General features: G+C 46.2%; 2 protein-coding genes across 2 annotated transcripts in view; one reads left to right on the top strand and one right to left on the bottom strand.

The window, feature by feature from the left end:
• The window catches only part of LOC8026166 (transcription factor RFX4-like), a 194897-nt gene extending 188806 nt beyond the window's left edge, over positions 1–6091 (top strand). The window contains exon 17 of the mRNA XM_042289559.1: positions 5915–6091. Coding sequence (XP_042145493.1) covers positions 5915–5999 — 85 coding nt within the window. The 3' untranslated portion in view covers positions 6000–6091. The remainder of the gene's footprint in view (positions 1–5914) is intronic.
• A 3668-nt stretch (positions 6092–9759) lies between these two features.
• LOC121835229 (platelet glycoprotein V-like) overlaps positions 9760–16874 on the bottom strand; it is a 48797-nt gene continuing 41682 nt past the window's right edge. The window contains exons 6-9 of the mRNA XM_042289223.1: positions 16172–16406; positions 14570–14724; positions 11285–11461; positions 9760–9960 (exon numbers count right to left, since the gene is read on the bottom strand). Of these exons, the coding sequence (XP_042145157.1) occupies positions 9760–9960; positions 11285–11461; positions 14570–14724; positions 16172–16406 (768 nt within the window). The remainder of the gene's footprint in view (positions 9961–11284; positions 11462–14569; positions 14725–16171; positions 16407–16874) is intronic.

Genomic DNA, 16874 nt, shown 5'->3' with positions numbered 1-16874 from the left:
GCAAAAATTTTCCTAAATTGTAGTGACTTGAGCCTTGAAAGTACGTCACTCTGTGCAGATTCTGGTCCGATCTGTCCAGCGCACCGATTATTTATCGCTTTGGGTATCGGATGTCCAGCGGCATCTCTACAGCGCTGCCATTAATTATCGCTTTGTGTATCGTAAGCACTGTGTATCGCAAGCACTGTGGGTCTTCTGTGTATCCACAGAAGACCCACAGTGCTTGATGACGTGTCACCGGAACCACCCTGAGGCTCCGGCGAACAACGTGGCACACGCGGTTTCTGAGAAAAAGTGAAACGTCATAGACACAAAATAAAATTCGTTTATTAACACAACAATTCTGTTTATAAAAAAAATGGTACAACGGACCGACGCGGAGGCCGCTGTTTTAGAGCGCAGCTCTTAGGCGCCCGTTTCCGGCTTGAGCGGCGTCGCCGTCGCCGTCGGTGTCGGCGTCGGCGCCGGCGTAGGCGTCGGCGTCGACGCCTACGCCGGCGTTAGCGTAACCGCGCGATGCATTATGGGTAAATTTCCCCGCTAAATCTAGCGGGAAAATTTCCCCGCTTAATCTAGCAGAAAAATTTCCCCGCTAGATCTAGCGGAAAAATTTCTCCGCTAAATCTAGCGGAAAAACTTCCGCACTAAATCTAGCGGAAAAATTTCCCCGCTAAATGTAGCGGAAAAATTTCCCCGCTAAGTCTAGAGGAAAAATTTCCGCGCTAAATCTAGCGGAAAAATTTCCCCGCTAAATCTAGCGGAAAAATTCTCCCGCTAAATCTAGCGGCAAAATTCTCCCGCTAAATCTAGCGGAAAAAATTCCCCGCCAAATCTAGCGGAAAAAATTCCCTGCCAAATCTAGCGGAAAAATTTCCCCGCTAGATTTAGCGGAAAAAATTCCCCGCTGTCTAGCGGAAAATTTTTCCCGTTAAACCTAGCGGAAAAATTTCCCCGCTAAATCTAGCGGAAAAAATTCCCCGCTAAATCTAGCGGAAAAATTTTTCTGGGGGGTCACATGACCCCCCAAGGTCACATGACCCCCCCCTCCCCGAGGTCACGCGACACCCCCCCCCCCCCCTGCCCCGAGAACAGGTGACTTTCAGTACCCTTCCCTCCTCCTCCTCAAGAGCTGCGCTCTAATTCGGTGTTGCAGGGAAATGTAAACGGCTTTTATTTTTTTTCGCGCGAGGTTATCAGTCGATTCTTATAAAAAGGGAGGAATTTCTCGCTGACGCTCTCTTTGGTAACCACCGATAAGCCAGGCGTATCAGTTCCGAAGAGGAAGAAATTCATCACGCTGTCTGAGCAGGGCCTATCCCAGAGGGCTATAGCCACGTTAAGCGGTCGACCGTGTGACAGTGCGGCGGCACAAAACCACCCCGAGTGACGGCGCTTACAGCGCACCACCGGCGAAACGCGAAAGTCCCAGAAGCGCCGCGGGAGGGTCGAGCACATCTTAGTAGGACCCGCACCCTCGCATTCCGGCGCATTTTCATTGGTTCCCAGGAGCCCTCCAGGTGGGACACCCTGTGTCGATGGCCACACAATCCGGCGTTCGGGTTTCATTCCGTGCTGACTATACGCCCCCATGAGAGGTTCCGACAAAGTCAAACACGCGACGTAGTGACAACGTCATAAGCTTCACCTCGACGTTTCAACAGTAATCAATGCCTGTTCGACGTCTTGTATGAGAAGTTCTTTGAACGTCGAGCACGAGACGGCATAACAATGTCCCGAGCAACACCTTGACGTCTTCGACATTATTCGACGTTAGCTCAACGTTTTCGCCAGGAAGTTATTCGAACGTCAAGCAAGAGACGTCCCAACAATGTCTTGAGCAACGCCTTGACGTCATCGACATTATTTGACATTAGTTCTACGTTTTATCGGGAGTTTCTTCGAACGTTGAGCGCGAGACGTCCCAACAATGCCTGAGCAACACCTTGACGTCATTGGCATTAATAGACGTCAGTTCTACGTTTTCTCCGGCAAGTTCTTTGAACGTCGAGCACGAGACGTCCCAACAATGTCCTGAGCAACACCTTGACGCCATCGACATTACTCGACGTCAGTTCTACGTTTTTTTGGGAGGTTCTTCGAACGCTGAGCGCTAGACGTCCCAACAATGCCTGAGCAACACCTGGACGTCCTTGTCATTAATAGACGTCAGTTCTACGTTTTCTAACGGAAGTTCTTTGAACGTCGAGCACGAGACGTCCCAACGATGTCCTGAGCAACACCTTGACATCGTCGACATTATTCGACGTCAGTTCTACGTTTTTTCGGGAGGTTCTTCAAACGTTGAGCGCTAGACGTCCCAACAATGCCTGAGCAACACCTTGACGTCATTGACATTAATAGACGTCAACTTTACGTTTTCTCCGGGAAATTCTTTGAACGTCGAGCAACCACGAGACGTCCCAACAATGTCCTGAGCAAAACCTTGACGTCATCGACATTTTCGACGTCAGTTCTACGTTTTTTCGGGAGGTTCTTCGAACGTTGAGCGCTAGACATCCCAACTATGTCTGAGCAACACCTTGACGTCATTGGCATTATTAGACGTCAGTTCGACGTTTTCCCTGGGAAGTTCTTTGAGCGTCGAGCACGAGACGTCCCAACAATGTCCTGAGCAACACCTTGACATCTTCGACATTATTCGATGTGAGGTGTGCGTTTTCTCCGGAAAGTTATTCGAACGTCGAGCAAGAGACGTCCAAACAATCTCCTGAGCAACACCTTGACGTCATCGTCATCATTCGACGTCAGTTCTACGTTTTTTTTGGGAGGTTCTTCGAACGTTGAGCGCGAGACGTCCCAACAATGTCTGAGCGACCCCTTGACGTTATTGGCATTAATATGCGTCAGTTCTACGTTTTCTCCGGGAAGTTCTTTGAATGTCGAGCACGAGACATCCCAACAACGTCCTGAGCAACACCTTGACGTCATCGGCATTATTCGACGTCAGTTATACGTTTTTTTAGGTTCTTTGAACTTTGAGCGCGAGACGTCCCAACAATGTCTGAGCTAACATCTTGATCACCCTGAACAAGCTCCTTATAGAGCCAAAGGTGCTGTCATATTACTTTTAAAATTTCTCGTCAATGTCAGCATTTTTGATGCTGCGGATGCGATCCACCTTTCAACCTGGCCTGAGCTGCAGAAATCTTTTACAATATTATCAATTCTCGTGACTGCTGTTTTAGCAGGAATTGCTTAAAAATTCGAAAATTCACAACAAAAAACAGGATTTAGCTCGGAGTCAGCGGGGCTGTTTATAGCATTTTTATAGTTTCTAACTTAACATCAGCGTCTTTGAAGCTGTAAGAGAATGATAATGATGTAAAATATTTCTGCAGCTGAGCTAGGTTGAAGGGTGGACAGCATGCACAGTATCGAAAACTTTGTCATTGACGAGGAATGTTAAAAGTGATACGACAGGTCCTTGGGCACTAAGGACTAAGGGTGACTCAGAAATACACCCAAAATTGTGTAACCACGGAATTGGTCGAAATCGCCGATCATTAGGAAGGTGAAGAAACACCGTTCCCATGACTCTTGGAGTGCGGACCGGGGTGCTTGAGGGATTTAGCAAATAGTATATTCCGTCCGAATATACATGCTTTCGTGAACATACCTTCGAGCAACGAAGCCAGATACGATTGACTTCATTGTTACACGGTGACCTAGGCCGAGATCGTTATCAATTGACATCCCGTTCAGGCTCGATGTACGCTCGACGTTTTATGACCGTTAAATGGGACGTTATTTCAATGTTGACATAACGTTATCAGAGAGGTGCGCTCGAGATTTTATGTCGTTTCAATGGGACGTTATGATATCATTAATATGACGTTCTTAATCGGTATCCCGTTTAGTTTAGACGTATACTCGATCTTTTATGGTCGTTAAATGGGACATTGTGCCAATGTTGATATAACGTTATCATTTGACTTCTCATTCTATTCAGACGTGCACTCGACGTTCTAAGGTCGTTAAGTGGGACGTTATGTCGACGTAAAATCTACGCCTTTTTCTAGACCTTTCCATACTGCGTCAAAGTAACCCGACGTTCAGACTTTCGACGTTCTTTTGACATGTGGTTCCTTACGTCATCGACGTTCTTTCGACGTAATTTCAACGTGTCTGTGCTGCCTGGTGCTGCCTTTGACTCCACTGCAGCCGTCGAACACGTTAAACTGTGAAAGTCAAACTTCGAACGCCAGCATTCCGCGTTCGAACGCGTTCGACGAGTGCAGGAGAGACGAAGGTGGCTAGCTTTCCGTTTACCCCCTAATCACTCCAACCAGGGCTCGGCGTTCCAGCGTCCTCGCGCGCTCTCGTCTATACTCCTCTCCCTCAGTTTCTGAACGCATAGGGCGCGTGTGGCATTACGAGACAACATTCACCGGCAAGGGATGAAATATAAATAATAAGTATTTTTCCCTCCTCTAATTGCGAGACAGCTCTTCGCTCGCTGGCGCGGATTGAGTAGATGTACTGGGATTGAAGAGATCGCGGCGGTTTTCACCAGCGCGTAAAGGGGATATGTGCTCAATGTCCGGGTATTGTGTGAAAATAAGTTGGCGCCGACTGTGGCATCGGACGTTTTGTATAGAGCTGAGCTCGGGCAAGCTGACATTAATTAGAAACTGAGTGCAGTACGCGGAGTCTATGCGAAATGCTTCTGCTAGGAGCCGGACAGTGACGCCACTGTCTTGTCGCATGCTTCCGATACTGAAACGTCCATTTAAAAGAAAGTATTTAGTTTTTAGCCGGTTTCTCTTAGAATCCTCTAAAATATCGATTAAAGCCATCCTTATTTTACGAACATGGTCTTGATTAATGCCTCACGTCTATATTCTTTGTTTGATTCTGACTAAATAATCACTGGGGAATAACTCAGGCTGTCACCGCAACTGTTCATCCACAAGAAATCATTCGTAATGGAAGAAATGCATGTAATTGCTTTATGTGAAAGTTCCAAGAGGCTATGTGTACTTATGAAAAGCTATCGGATACTCCTAGCTATGAGTGAGCACGTCCAGTTGACTGGTTTAATATGTTACTATACCACTTGAGTTAACTCTTTAATGTATTGCAAATAATTGAAATAATTCTCATAATAATGATTACACGTTACATCTGTTTCCCGGATGGGCTTTTAGCGGGGGATAGCTGATAACACGAGTTTTGCTCGCTGCCGCCTTAAGCTTAATTAACGCAACTAGTGCGGTATCTAAGTCAGAACACTGCGATTTCTGACACTAAATGGCGCATGAACTGCGGGACACTAGCGATGATGTAACGGTGTAACCATAGAAATTGAACGTAACATTCTGACTAGTTTTGTGTCTGCAGCCTGGCCTAACCAAATGTCTTCCAATCAGCAATTCAATGATGCCGATTTGTGGTGTTGACCGATGGATGAGTGGCAGAGTGCTTCTTATATTGTAAAACGAATTGGAACAAAATTGGTACCTGTGCATTGAGATCTCAAAGTTCCACAGAATGTGGGTTTAGGGGTTTGATTTTACCTTATGAAATTTCAAGTAGTTCTTTTTCTGAAAAACAAAATGATAAACAGTCTTGTTAAACTCATCGGCGGACATGTTCGGGAAATGGCGCCTGAAGTTACAATTATCGCTAACTCGGTCGTCTGTAAACACGTTCGCCGTTCACTTTAGCAAATTTGTTAATCTTGCTTTTTTACGAGAATTACGTTTTGCGATTAAGGTAATATCCATCCCCTATATGCATATTCGGTCAAACTTTGAACCTTCTATGTTCAGTTGCCGATTTTATGGGTTAGTTTTACAGCGTACGAAACACTTTGGCCCCCCTATAGTAGCGAAATTTTGGTTTACAATGGGACCACCAGAAGGAATTGGCGGAATTTCCTTCTGATACGCAGGTATGAGCCCTTCCCGGAGGCCTTGCTGCCATTCCCAAGAAACCCACACGACACCGGCAGCGAGCACGACTACACTGCCGCCTGATGAACGCCCGTTAACAAATTCTACGGAGGTTCCTGGCAGCGTGAATCATCGAGTTACTTTACAAATAAAATTGTATAATTAAGCCTCTGAAATAGAGTTGATTCCGAAATTTTCATACCCAAGGAATGTTTGAGAAGCAGTGAACCTGCATGAGAATAAGCCCGCAGAATTAGATAATGATATTTCACCAGTCTCATGACAGAAGGAACATGATATTGAACAATTGTATTTCGCCAGTTTGTAGCATAGTCGTGCAGAAATTCTGGACCGTCATTGCCGAGAAACATCCGCGACAACTTGCACGTGGCGTGATTTTCCTCCAAGATATGCGCCACGTCACGCCGCCTCCGCTCCTTGCAAAATGGCCATGAGTGTGCCTCTTAACTGCTACCAACCCACTCTACGTGCCGAATTTGTCATGAACAAACTTTCATATGTTCACGCGCTCAGACAACTCCTTAAATGACAGCATTTTCACAGTGACGATTCCGCCTTGAATGCTGAGCTTGGGTGGCGTGGCAACTGGAAAGCTGAGAAGGTCCAGGATGATCAACATACTGGCAACCTGACCGGGACAAAAGTGCCAGTCAAATTGTTAGTACGTTAATCACCCTGAACCTACTTACCCATGAAGTTACAGTTGGCTAGAAGGGAAAGATGTGGCGTTCTGTCGCTTCGTCCAGCGGCCTAGAACAGTGGGGAGCCCCTCTTTCTTAGGGGTTTCCAAGCTTTGGTGCCCTCTATTCTAAACCTCTGTAGGTCGCGGTACCTAGTGCAGGTGCAGAAAAAGGCCGGGTGGGGTGTTTCTGGGTAATTTCAATCGCGATAGTAAATATAACTGTTCAAAACTGCGAAACCGTTCACTAGTGACTAAAGAAACAAAAAAGATGCCAGAACTAGGCTGAACCTTTACTTCTGTAATCTATGATTAGTGCCGCGAAATATTCTACATGGATATTTTCTACGCGCATAGAAATCGGGAAAATATTTAAAAATAGAGGAACCCCTAATTAGAAGCGACACCAAATGTTCAGGTTTGTGACAAATATTTATTGGCAAGCCACACACTTTGTTTGGAAACAATATTATATTGTTCCTGATTGACCATGTCATGTAACACATGCCACACATAAATTGTTTTCAGCTGAACAAAAAACTAAATACATATATACTTTCATTATGTACAAGCAAACTTTACTTTGTCTATGCTATAAGTGGTCTATAATTCTAAATTACTCTTTAGGACACTGTACAGAACAGAAAAAAAATATATTTCTATTATGGTGAATTTTAACATTTCAAGGGTCATATTAGCGTGTTCATACTGCGATGTCTTGTTAATATGGACCCCCTATAAATAGGTACCCTGCTAGGTAGACAATAATTTCTGGGACGAACTTGAGAAATACATCCCTTCTCTCTTGTTTTCAGGAAAATTCACGTTATGGACGTTTTTGGGGGGAGCGAAGGTGTCTATACTAACGAGACATCACTGCATTCTTGGCATTCATTGAGACATTCACATTGTATCAGTTGCTGCTAAACATTGATGCCCTCTCGATTGTGATTCGTATCAAAATTGTAGGAGAAAAAAGCGCATAATTCCCAGATTTTCTTCTTTAAGCTAAAGTTATGGAACACTGTTCAGAAGTTAGCAAATGAGTCCGCACCACGGTGGTGCACCACCTGTAGGTGGTTCATCACTTTAGAAAAATGAGAAACAGTTTCAGCTCGGAACATTCAGGAAATGCTAACATTCGCAACGCTCCGCCACGAGCTCTGCATACTTTTAATCAGGGCCCATCAGAGCAGACGGCGGATGGGCAAGTGCCTATCAGCAAGGCAATTGCCTATAACAAGCCCTTATGGCTGACACGTAGTACTTTATAGAGACCGTCTGTTAGAAAACATCTATTAAATAAATGTTAACGTGGCAAACATAGAATGATATGCATTGTCATTGCTCAGTAAATTTAAAGGCAGAAAGCGGCATTCCTATTTTATGATAATGTATCCCGAGGATAGCGGTAGCGTAGTCTCCATCAGATTGACGCAGTTTTATAACCCTATATTTCTAAAATCCAAAGGGCATAGCGCTAGACAAACAACTTAACTAAACTTGGGAAACTCGATGAGTTGGTGTGTAGGAATCCCATCCAGCGTACACTTCAAGTGAATGAAGTAGATATGGCATTTTTCAAGGGTATGGACGAGCTCTAGTTGTCCCGCCTCTAGCGTGAACTTCCTGCCTTCGACAATGCTTCAGAGTCTCGTGCTCCTCGAGCGTGTGTGTGTGCAGCTAAAGCACGACGGGAGGCATCCGGCGCGCACTGGAGGCGAGGCGTTCGAAACACTCCTAGTCGTTCTCGTTCTGTTCGTGGCTATAGTAATGACCCAGGTACTACAATCTCGTACACATAAAGTTTGTATTATGTACTTAATAAATTTTGCCCGTCTACAAGCTGCGAAGCCCTATGTGCATTGCATGTTACAAGTAAAGTATTTAAAAAAAAAACTGTTGAATATTTCATTTTTATTTGAGGCCTTTTTTTCGGTCGTCTATCGGTGCATACCGACCGGGCAATGGAGTGTGTTTTGATAGTTAATGCAATTTTTTTCGCAATTTTCGCAACTTTCAGGCGGTTCATGGCCGCTGTCATTGGACCCGATCTCGAGCTCAAAAGTCAAAATGTCCTCCCGAACTTTAACGCAACTCTCGTACCCAAACGTTTGGTGACAGGGCCTGCACAAAGCTATTCTTTTCGACCACCTTTCTAGCAAAAAAAAAAAACGAAAAAAAAAAAAAAAACGGCCGAGGCGCTTTCTATTCACTGCTCCGGAGCTACAGCTTAATTTACATCCATACATTTTTTTCTAAAATCAAAGGGATCCGCAAAACGGCTTCGACAAAACATCGAAGAACGGAGTCAAGTTGCATTTAATGCGCGCTCCTTTCCCGTATATGATTAAAACAATTGGGGTCTTGTCCACAGCCTTCCGAGAAATATATATTATCTAGAAAGACGGAAAAAAAATCTAATTGTAAAAGTGATCGATTTATTATTTTAAACGACCTCTCTCCATTTCCACAACATGATGAACGCTTCTTTCGTGCGAAAGTGGTGTTTTTGAACATAGTGGTTCGGTCTTTGAATGCAAAAAAAAAACAAAAAAAACATCTCACTTATGTCCTTATGCACAAGCACGCTGTTTACGTGCAAACCTGGGTTTGCCCACACCAGGTGTGTAGATTGCGCATGCGCAGAAAACACGTTTGCGCGAGAGGAAGCGTCTGCACGTGCGCCGTGTCCAAAGCCCCACCACGGCAGTGGCGTGACGTCAAAGACTGGAGTTCCAGGCATGCGTGTATCCATGCTATGGCGTACACACTAAATACAGGCCAACAGAAATTTACATCATTGTTTGTAAACGTGAGTTTACTTAAGACTGCTTAGCTCCGGCGGAGACACTGGGACGTTTAAGTGACGAACGTTTAGCCTGTACCAAAAATAGCGAGACATGAATACTCCCATAGATAGTACGTATCAGTGATTGGCATTTAGATATTCAGAATGGTATTGGTCCAGACCAGCGTTGGAGAGATGAAAAGGAAAAAACACCACCAACTCAGACATCCGGCAGTCCTTCATCGTTGCGTATGTTTTGTGAAAAAAAAAAAAGAAGACGGCATGTCAGGCCGACGTCGCCTTGTGATGGCATCGATGAGGGATGACAATTAATTGAGGACCCTGGAGTTCGCTCAGCAGGGGATCTTGGAGCACTCCTTGACGTCATCCATTGGTTGGATCACGATTGAGGGTCTTTTCACGTCGGTGGTCGACATTCTGCGGTCGTCTTCGTGCGTGTAGTATACTGCACCTTGGCGGCGATAGACGACCACTGTCGCCACGATGACTGTTACCAGGAGCATGATGATGATGATAGCCACAATAAGGCCAACCTGCGAGACGGAAGGTCAATATAACACTGCTTTAATGATGTTGTACACTTATGAGAGATGTCAATTCATATTAAAATGAATGAATCTCAAAGCGATTTTTCATATCTAATAATGAGAAAATAATTGTAATTTACTCAGTATCATGTATATGGTTGGTAGCTACCTGTTTTCAAAGTCTTGCTTTTGGGCCCTACAGGGAAAACAGAACTGACGGCTCGAAAAAAATGGGTACACAGGTAATAGGTTGCGACGGCAACGGGCACGGCCCTGTGACGTCACGCTCGTACCGCGGAACAATCGGCGTGCTCAATGGCACTATAACTTTTAGAAGAAGGGTAATTTGCTACAAGTTTACTGTTTTACTTTATAGATGTACAATATGCGTGAAAAGCATTCGTGCACGCGCTCATAAAGTTGACGGCCAAAAGCGAGCTTCAACATACTGAGTTAAAATTAAAGTTGATTTTTAGCGCGGTGGGGGCAGTGTGGCGTGGCTGTTGTGGCTGCATTGCCTCACTTATTTCTTAGCTCTCGGACGAGAAAAGTGGAAGACATATATTATCTGAAAGCAAACTCACAAGTTAAAACTGGTCTGCCCCACGATCGAGGGGCTGCGCTCATCGTATTTCTGTACTTGTTCTATCATTAAACCAATCGAGTACAGTAACTTGTTTTAGTGAATTTATATGTGTTAAAGCCTTCGTCCACGTTATGACGTATGATGAAACGAAATATAGAAAGCATAAAATTTCAGTTACAGGAAAAGCGTTCTTGATTTGCACGATATACCTTTGAAAGAAAAGAAACCACTCTGTAAAAAGAAATGAAAGCGATTTTTTTAACTCAGATGCATAAATTACGCATCGTATAAAGACTGAAGCTCCATCCGATTATGAAGATTACACTGAAGATAGGATCAAATAAAAGGCAGAAAGATTTATAAAGTCAATTGGTGGATCCGAAGTGTCATGTTGTCATGTCGTGATTCTGGCGGTCAGTGGTAGAAGTCCCGACGTCGCGGCGTCCCAACTTCTGGCCGCTGAAGGTTTGGTGGCCTGTCAAGCTGGCGAGCGACCTGCTGCAGCACAACAGGCGTCTGCTACATTCACTTGTGACACCACCAGTATCGCGGCCGGAGACAACATGACACATCCATGACGTAATCAAGGTAAAATCGAGGGACCACTCTTTAAAATGCAGTAAACACACCAGTCGAAGACGCCTTCCATGGCACTATGCCTAAAACTGACCGAACAAACACAGGCCAACATCGCCCGATCGGGGTCGTGCGCATCGAACTAAAAGCGACCGAGGGTGTCCCCACCTGAGACTCGGCACGCGAAAGTCTTCTCTGGACGAGCGGCTCCCTACAGGGCTCCAAGTCGTGGGCGGGCAGGAAGGCCAGCGACTGTCCAGCCAGGTTGCCAGGAGCCGCGCACGTGGGACACGGGCCCCCGCAGTCCAGAGGCCTCTCAGCGAGCCAACGGGAGAACTCCATCACCTGCGCGAGGACGGCCGTGTGGGTAAAATGAATCAATTATACTCACTGACACGCTGAGAACGGCCGGAAGGTCTTTCAGTTTTCAGGCCTCCTGTCCGAGCTTTGTGCCTTCGATGACACTTCTGCATATCGTGAGCTTCGAGCGTGCACACGCAGCCAATGCGCGGTGGAAGGCAACGAGTGCCAGTTTCAAAATCCCCTAAACTCGGCGTCAACTATATTTGTGCTACATACTTCAGGTGAGCGCAGCTCCCGCATTGCTCCAAGTCTAAGCTAGTTGCGGGAGCCACAAAGCCAGTCACGTGCTCTCGAACAGTTCGGGGCTGCAGCAGCGTGAAAGGTATACGCTAGTTTTGATTATGAAGCGCAACATAGGTTACGCTGAGTGTAGAATAATCAAGGCCAGTGAACGCCCTCCTCTTTGGTCCGTGGAACGTAATCACAGTCGGATGACTCAAACTCAGGCAATTGGACCCGAGCCCGGTGCCATGCGTCCTTCGGCGTGTTCATTGGAAACGAAGTCGACCCGAGAGCTGACGCAGCGCTTGCGTGCAATCTATGCCTTCGCCCAGTCTTACTGTAACGAAGACCAAATTACAGTGCACAGGCTTTGATTAGTCCAGGTGCTTATGAAAAGAGTGAGGCAGGGAGTGTGCCATATAAAAACAAGGTGAACAAAGGCGGGGTTACGCGCAAAGTTAACACATCGCTGCAATGTAAACAACAATAGAAAGCAAACACGCTTCTCTTATACTACTTGTTTTTGTTTCTTGTACCACGAGGAGTAATGGACAAATATGGCCCAATCTTTGAATCAATAAGTTTAAATGTTTATTTCTGTCAATAAGTCGCATGGAATGAAGTGGTCAAGATTGTCGTCGGCGCATTTTCGGCAATTTTATTCCCTTTGTGGATCAAGACCTTTCCGTTCCAACACACAGAAACCGTCCCCATTATTCTTGCATGCCTTTGTATGCTGTTGTTGTTGTCCCTATTCGTTTGCTTCCTACAACGCCTCATACACTTATCAATAAACCCCGATTCCGATAAATCAGAAACTCTAAAGTCACATCCACGAATTTTTATTTCAACGCCTTTGAGTTCGTTTCAGCGCCTTTGAGTCCAATTAGAAGTCGGCAGAAGAAAGGGAGGGTCACGCGCTCACCGTGCCCTTCAGCGATGCGCATGCAGTTCCCAGAGAGGGGTCTTGCTTTTGCTTGGTTGGAAACGGTAGAAACTTCGTGTGTAGATTATTCCGAGGGTATACGACGTATTCAACTCAACAGAAGTCGCTGAATCCAGCGGGCTCACCACGAGACCGGCCGCGTCGAAGCTGTCTCCGGGCACCGCCATGTTGCCTTGGACTCTGCTTACTATTGGTGAGCCGTAAGTGACGAAATGACGTTCTTATTGGTTCTTGACGGCGACATACTGAGCTCTAGCGCAACTCTGTGCACAAGGTTTGCGCAAACGCTCTCCGTAACGTTCTGCATCCACCTGCCGTAATGTGAACGTATCAGGCTCAAGGCTCATTCACGCACTTGCGTCGAGTTCGACCGAGTGCAACTACAACGGCTTGCGATGTACGGGTTGTTATGAGCTGCGTCGGCTCCAATAAAACAGGTTTTTACCCCATCTTGTTGGAGCCAACGCGGCTGTTGCCACAGCAATCCGTACGACGCAAGCCGTTGCAGTTTCACTCGGTCGGACTTGAGGCAAGTGTATGAACTAGCCTTCAAAAGAAAATAGGCGTAAGAGCCTTTATTGAAGCCCTGTGTCTATAAGTTCCATTTCGTGCATGTTCAATTCAATCATTCTCGCTTTATTACTTGACTCTATTACGCCCTTCGTCCCGACTTCCTAGTACTGTCTTTGTCCCTCTGTCCCTGGTGCCTACGTCTTGTGGGATAGCGTACGTCCGAACTCGTTGGGCATGTGGCGTCGATAGGGCCTGAAGTCCCTATCGACGGATGCGCTTGAAGTAAGAGCCGTGTTGAAGCGCACAAACACTTTGCGTGCCAGTTCGTGGTTTTGCAGTACTTCTACAGATGCTTCCGAATCCGCTAGGAAGCGAAGCGCTTCACTGTTGCGACCGCCTGTTGAAAGCGTTTCAGGTGGGGGCAGCGAAAAAGTTAAAAAAGTCTTTCGTGGACGGATCTTTGGAGCGTACTCCAAGCCGAGTGATGCACAAACAGACAGAGGGATTTTTTACGTAAAAAAAATTCAACTCAATATTTTAGCTATTTCGAAAAGACACAATTGGTTACTTGTAATTAATTACGGAAAACAGTAATTGAATTACAGCAAACGTTACCGCAGGAGAAGTAATTAAAGCGTTAAAAAATTACAATAAAGTGTAATTGATTACAAGTAATCAATTACATTGAAAATATTACAAGTGCAATGGGTGCGGGCCCAGCACGCGTGCAGGAACCAGATTCGCACGAGAGGCGCAGTGCCGACCGCAGCACCACCGCAGTTGCATGATGTCAGAGGGCTGAGTTTCTGCATAAATAAGCCAATTAAAGAAATGCGATTGAACTCTTCACAAAGTTGTCCTTAGGTGGTGTACTTATCATAATCACATCTTATGAGTGTTGGTTCTGCACGCATAAAAAATCGAGCAAAAAAGAAACAAGTGATTCCTAAGCGCAAGGAGAAACATGTTAGCAAAACGTCTGGTTGAGGCTACTTGTCAAAAATGGTACCAAACATGCTCGGATCTTTCTCAAACTCCTTTCGGGTATTCATCTCAAAAAGTTTTCATGTTTCTGTTTCGTGTTGTAGCATCTGTGAGTTGCAGTGATTACCAGACAATTATTTAAGGCCCTACCGCCCCCCCCCCCTCCCCCCCCAGTGCATAGAAATGACGAGAGTTTTGCTTGAATATTTTTTCAAGAGACCTGCACTCGTGCAATTTGAGTATAAGAAATTCACTCCTGTTTACTTCTTGTCCTTGTTTCTGTTGCGCTATTTTATATGTTTCACCCCTTAAATACCCCTTTCTGAAAAGTTTGAACGCATTACGTTCATTGACTTATTGGTGCGAATCGTTTTAGGCCCGAATGGCGGCTCGGGATCACCCTGTAGATTCCCGACAAGCCTCACCTGACATTGCTTGCATTGCCAGGGGTTGTCATGAGTAGCTAGTCTGGAAAGGGACGGCAGCGAATCCAGTTCTTGCACCAACTCCGGGGCTGCTCCGCGAAGCCGGTTGAATGACAGGTCCAGGAACTCGAGAGACTTCAGAGGGGACAGCATGCCTGACCCAGAAGTTGATCGCGTTTTTACTTGTGCGTACTCATAAGCGCCATAGACGTTCGCAAGTGCGGCTTTTGGGCGCCGCCATCTTGTTGCTGGTGTGGGTAGATCGTCTGACAGTCAAGCATTGCTGAGGCCATGGGTACGCCTCAGCAATGCTTGACTATCAAACAATCTACCCACACCAGCAATAAGATGGCCATACTTGCAAACCTATATAAAACACCAATGCTGAGCCCAAGTTCGTCTGCTTCCTGAGCAAGATTTGCGGTAACGTCAGAAGGACGCCGAGCTTTGATTAGCTCTGATTGAATGATAGTGGGTAGGCCTCAAGGCATCTTGATTTGAGGTCTACCCACTATTCCTCCAATCGGAGCCAATCAGAGCTCGGCGTCATTCTGACGTCACCGCAAATCTTGCTCAGGAAGCAGACGAACTTAGTTTCCGCATAGAGACCTTTCGAAAGTCACGTGCCGATTATTAGAAGGTCGGAACCACTGTGCAATGGCGGAACAACTGACATTGTGAAACGTGCAAGTCACCCCCCGAGATTGCAAACGTCAAATCGCGGCCGACACTAGTAGCCGACGAGCGAATAAACCAGAGCCGAAACTGCAACGTCACTGCGCTCATCCTCTTTTCATTGTGGGTGTGTTTATGCCTTCTAATCCGAACAAACTCTTAAAGTGTGCCGTGGCGTTGCGGTTTCAGTCGGCAATTTTGCAGGAATTACACCACTGCCAACAGAGGGCAGCGTTCTAAAGGGGCCTATAGCAACCATCGAGGTGGAGAGCTTGGAGCGGTAAACTAATATCCCATCCACTAGGCAAACATTACCCACACTTGGCTGCCGCCATGTTGAGCAATTTCGAACATTAGAAACGTGACCGTACCAAATCCTGAGGATTTTACGCAAAACTGAGGTGAGATTTGTAGTGCGATCGCTGTAAAAAAACATTATAAACTATTTTTTCAATACTGTTAGCCCCAGAGATTTGTGCCTAGGTCCGATAAAAACCAGAAATACAGCACTGCGGCTAACGGCATTTAGCTGGGACATTAAGAAGCTGCGTGAGGTTTTGTCGTAAAAACACATTTTGCACTTAAAACGAACGAAACATAGCCTCGTCGGTATTGTTATTAAAGGTTCATAAGCAATTCTTTGCGCTTGCTACGTTGAGCTCTAGACGTAAAACTATAAGGTCACGTGTCTAGTGGTAAAAATTGTGCAACATGGCGGTGGCCAATGGGGGTCCCTTTCAGCTGTCAGTCTATCGCTCTAAGTCCCTCCACCTCGTTGATAGCAACCAACGAGGTAGGGGGGGGGGGGGGGGGGGGGGAGAGGCCTCGGGGAACCGAAATCGTTGTAGGCCCCCTTTATAAAAGCTGTCTAAGAGCAAAACATCCGTCCTCTCCGAGACAATGAGATAATGCGAGTGAGAGCATTACCTGGAGACAAACTGCTGAACCGGTTATGCCTCAGGCCCAGTTCGCGGAGCTTGCGTGCGTTCGAGAAGGTGTCGGGGGGCAGGAAATGGAGTCCGAGCCCCTCGAGCCTGAGCACGCTGAGCCGCGTCAGGCTCCTGACAAGGGCGGCCGCAGAGTCCCCAGACAGCGGGTTCCAGCTCAAATCCAGTCTGTCCAGCGAAGGCGCCAGCGGTCGAAGAGGGTCGCCTTCCCCGGTCTGAAATTATTCCAAGTGTCTTTCCTTCACCCTCAGCTTGTCATGCAAGAATCAAAAGAAGAAAATCGGTATATTTTTGTTAGGAAATCTGAATAACAGCATGCTAAAATGTCGGAAGCTATGCGGATGAATGAACCTTACCTACTGACCGAATGGAACTAAGGTTACGAAGTCACAAAAAGGGAGAATCTTTGGTTACGCAGGATTTGAACTCTGCGTCTCCTAATTGCCGGTCGGGTTCATACGCAGGATACGCCCCGACTTCGAAACCTGGCGCCGCCAAAGATTCTGTGTTTCAGTGGTTTTGCAAAAGTTTGTTCCACTCCATACCCCAAGACCGCCCTGAGCCTGCGCCACCAGTCGTGAACAGCGAACTGAACCCTCATTGAAATCAGTGTTTGTTTGTTTGTTTTCATCTTTAAACCTGAGTGGCCGGGCGGCAGGCGTATTTGCGTAAGGGCTTTGAGC

This window comes from Ixodes scapularis, unplaced genomic scaffold (assembly GCF_016920785.2).
Source record: "Ixodes scapularis isolate PalLabHiFi unplaced genomic scaffold, ASM1692078v2 PGA_scaffold12__126_contigs__length_90152505, whole genome shotgun sequence".
In the NCBI taxonomy this organism is placed as follows: domain Eukaryota; kingdom Metazoa; phylum Arthropoda; class Arachnida; order Ixodida; family Ixodidae; genus Ixodes; species Ixodes scapularis.
This window is presented reverse-complemented; position numbering and strand designations above follow the sequence as displayed.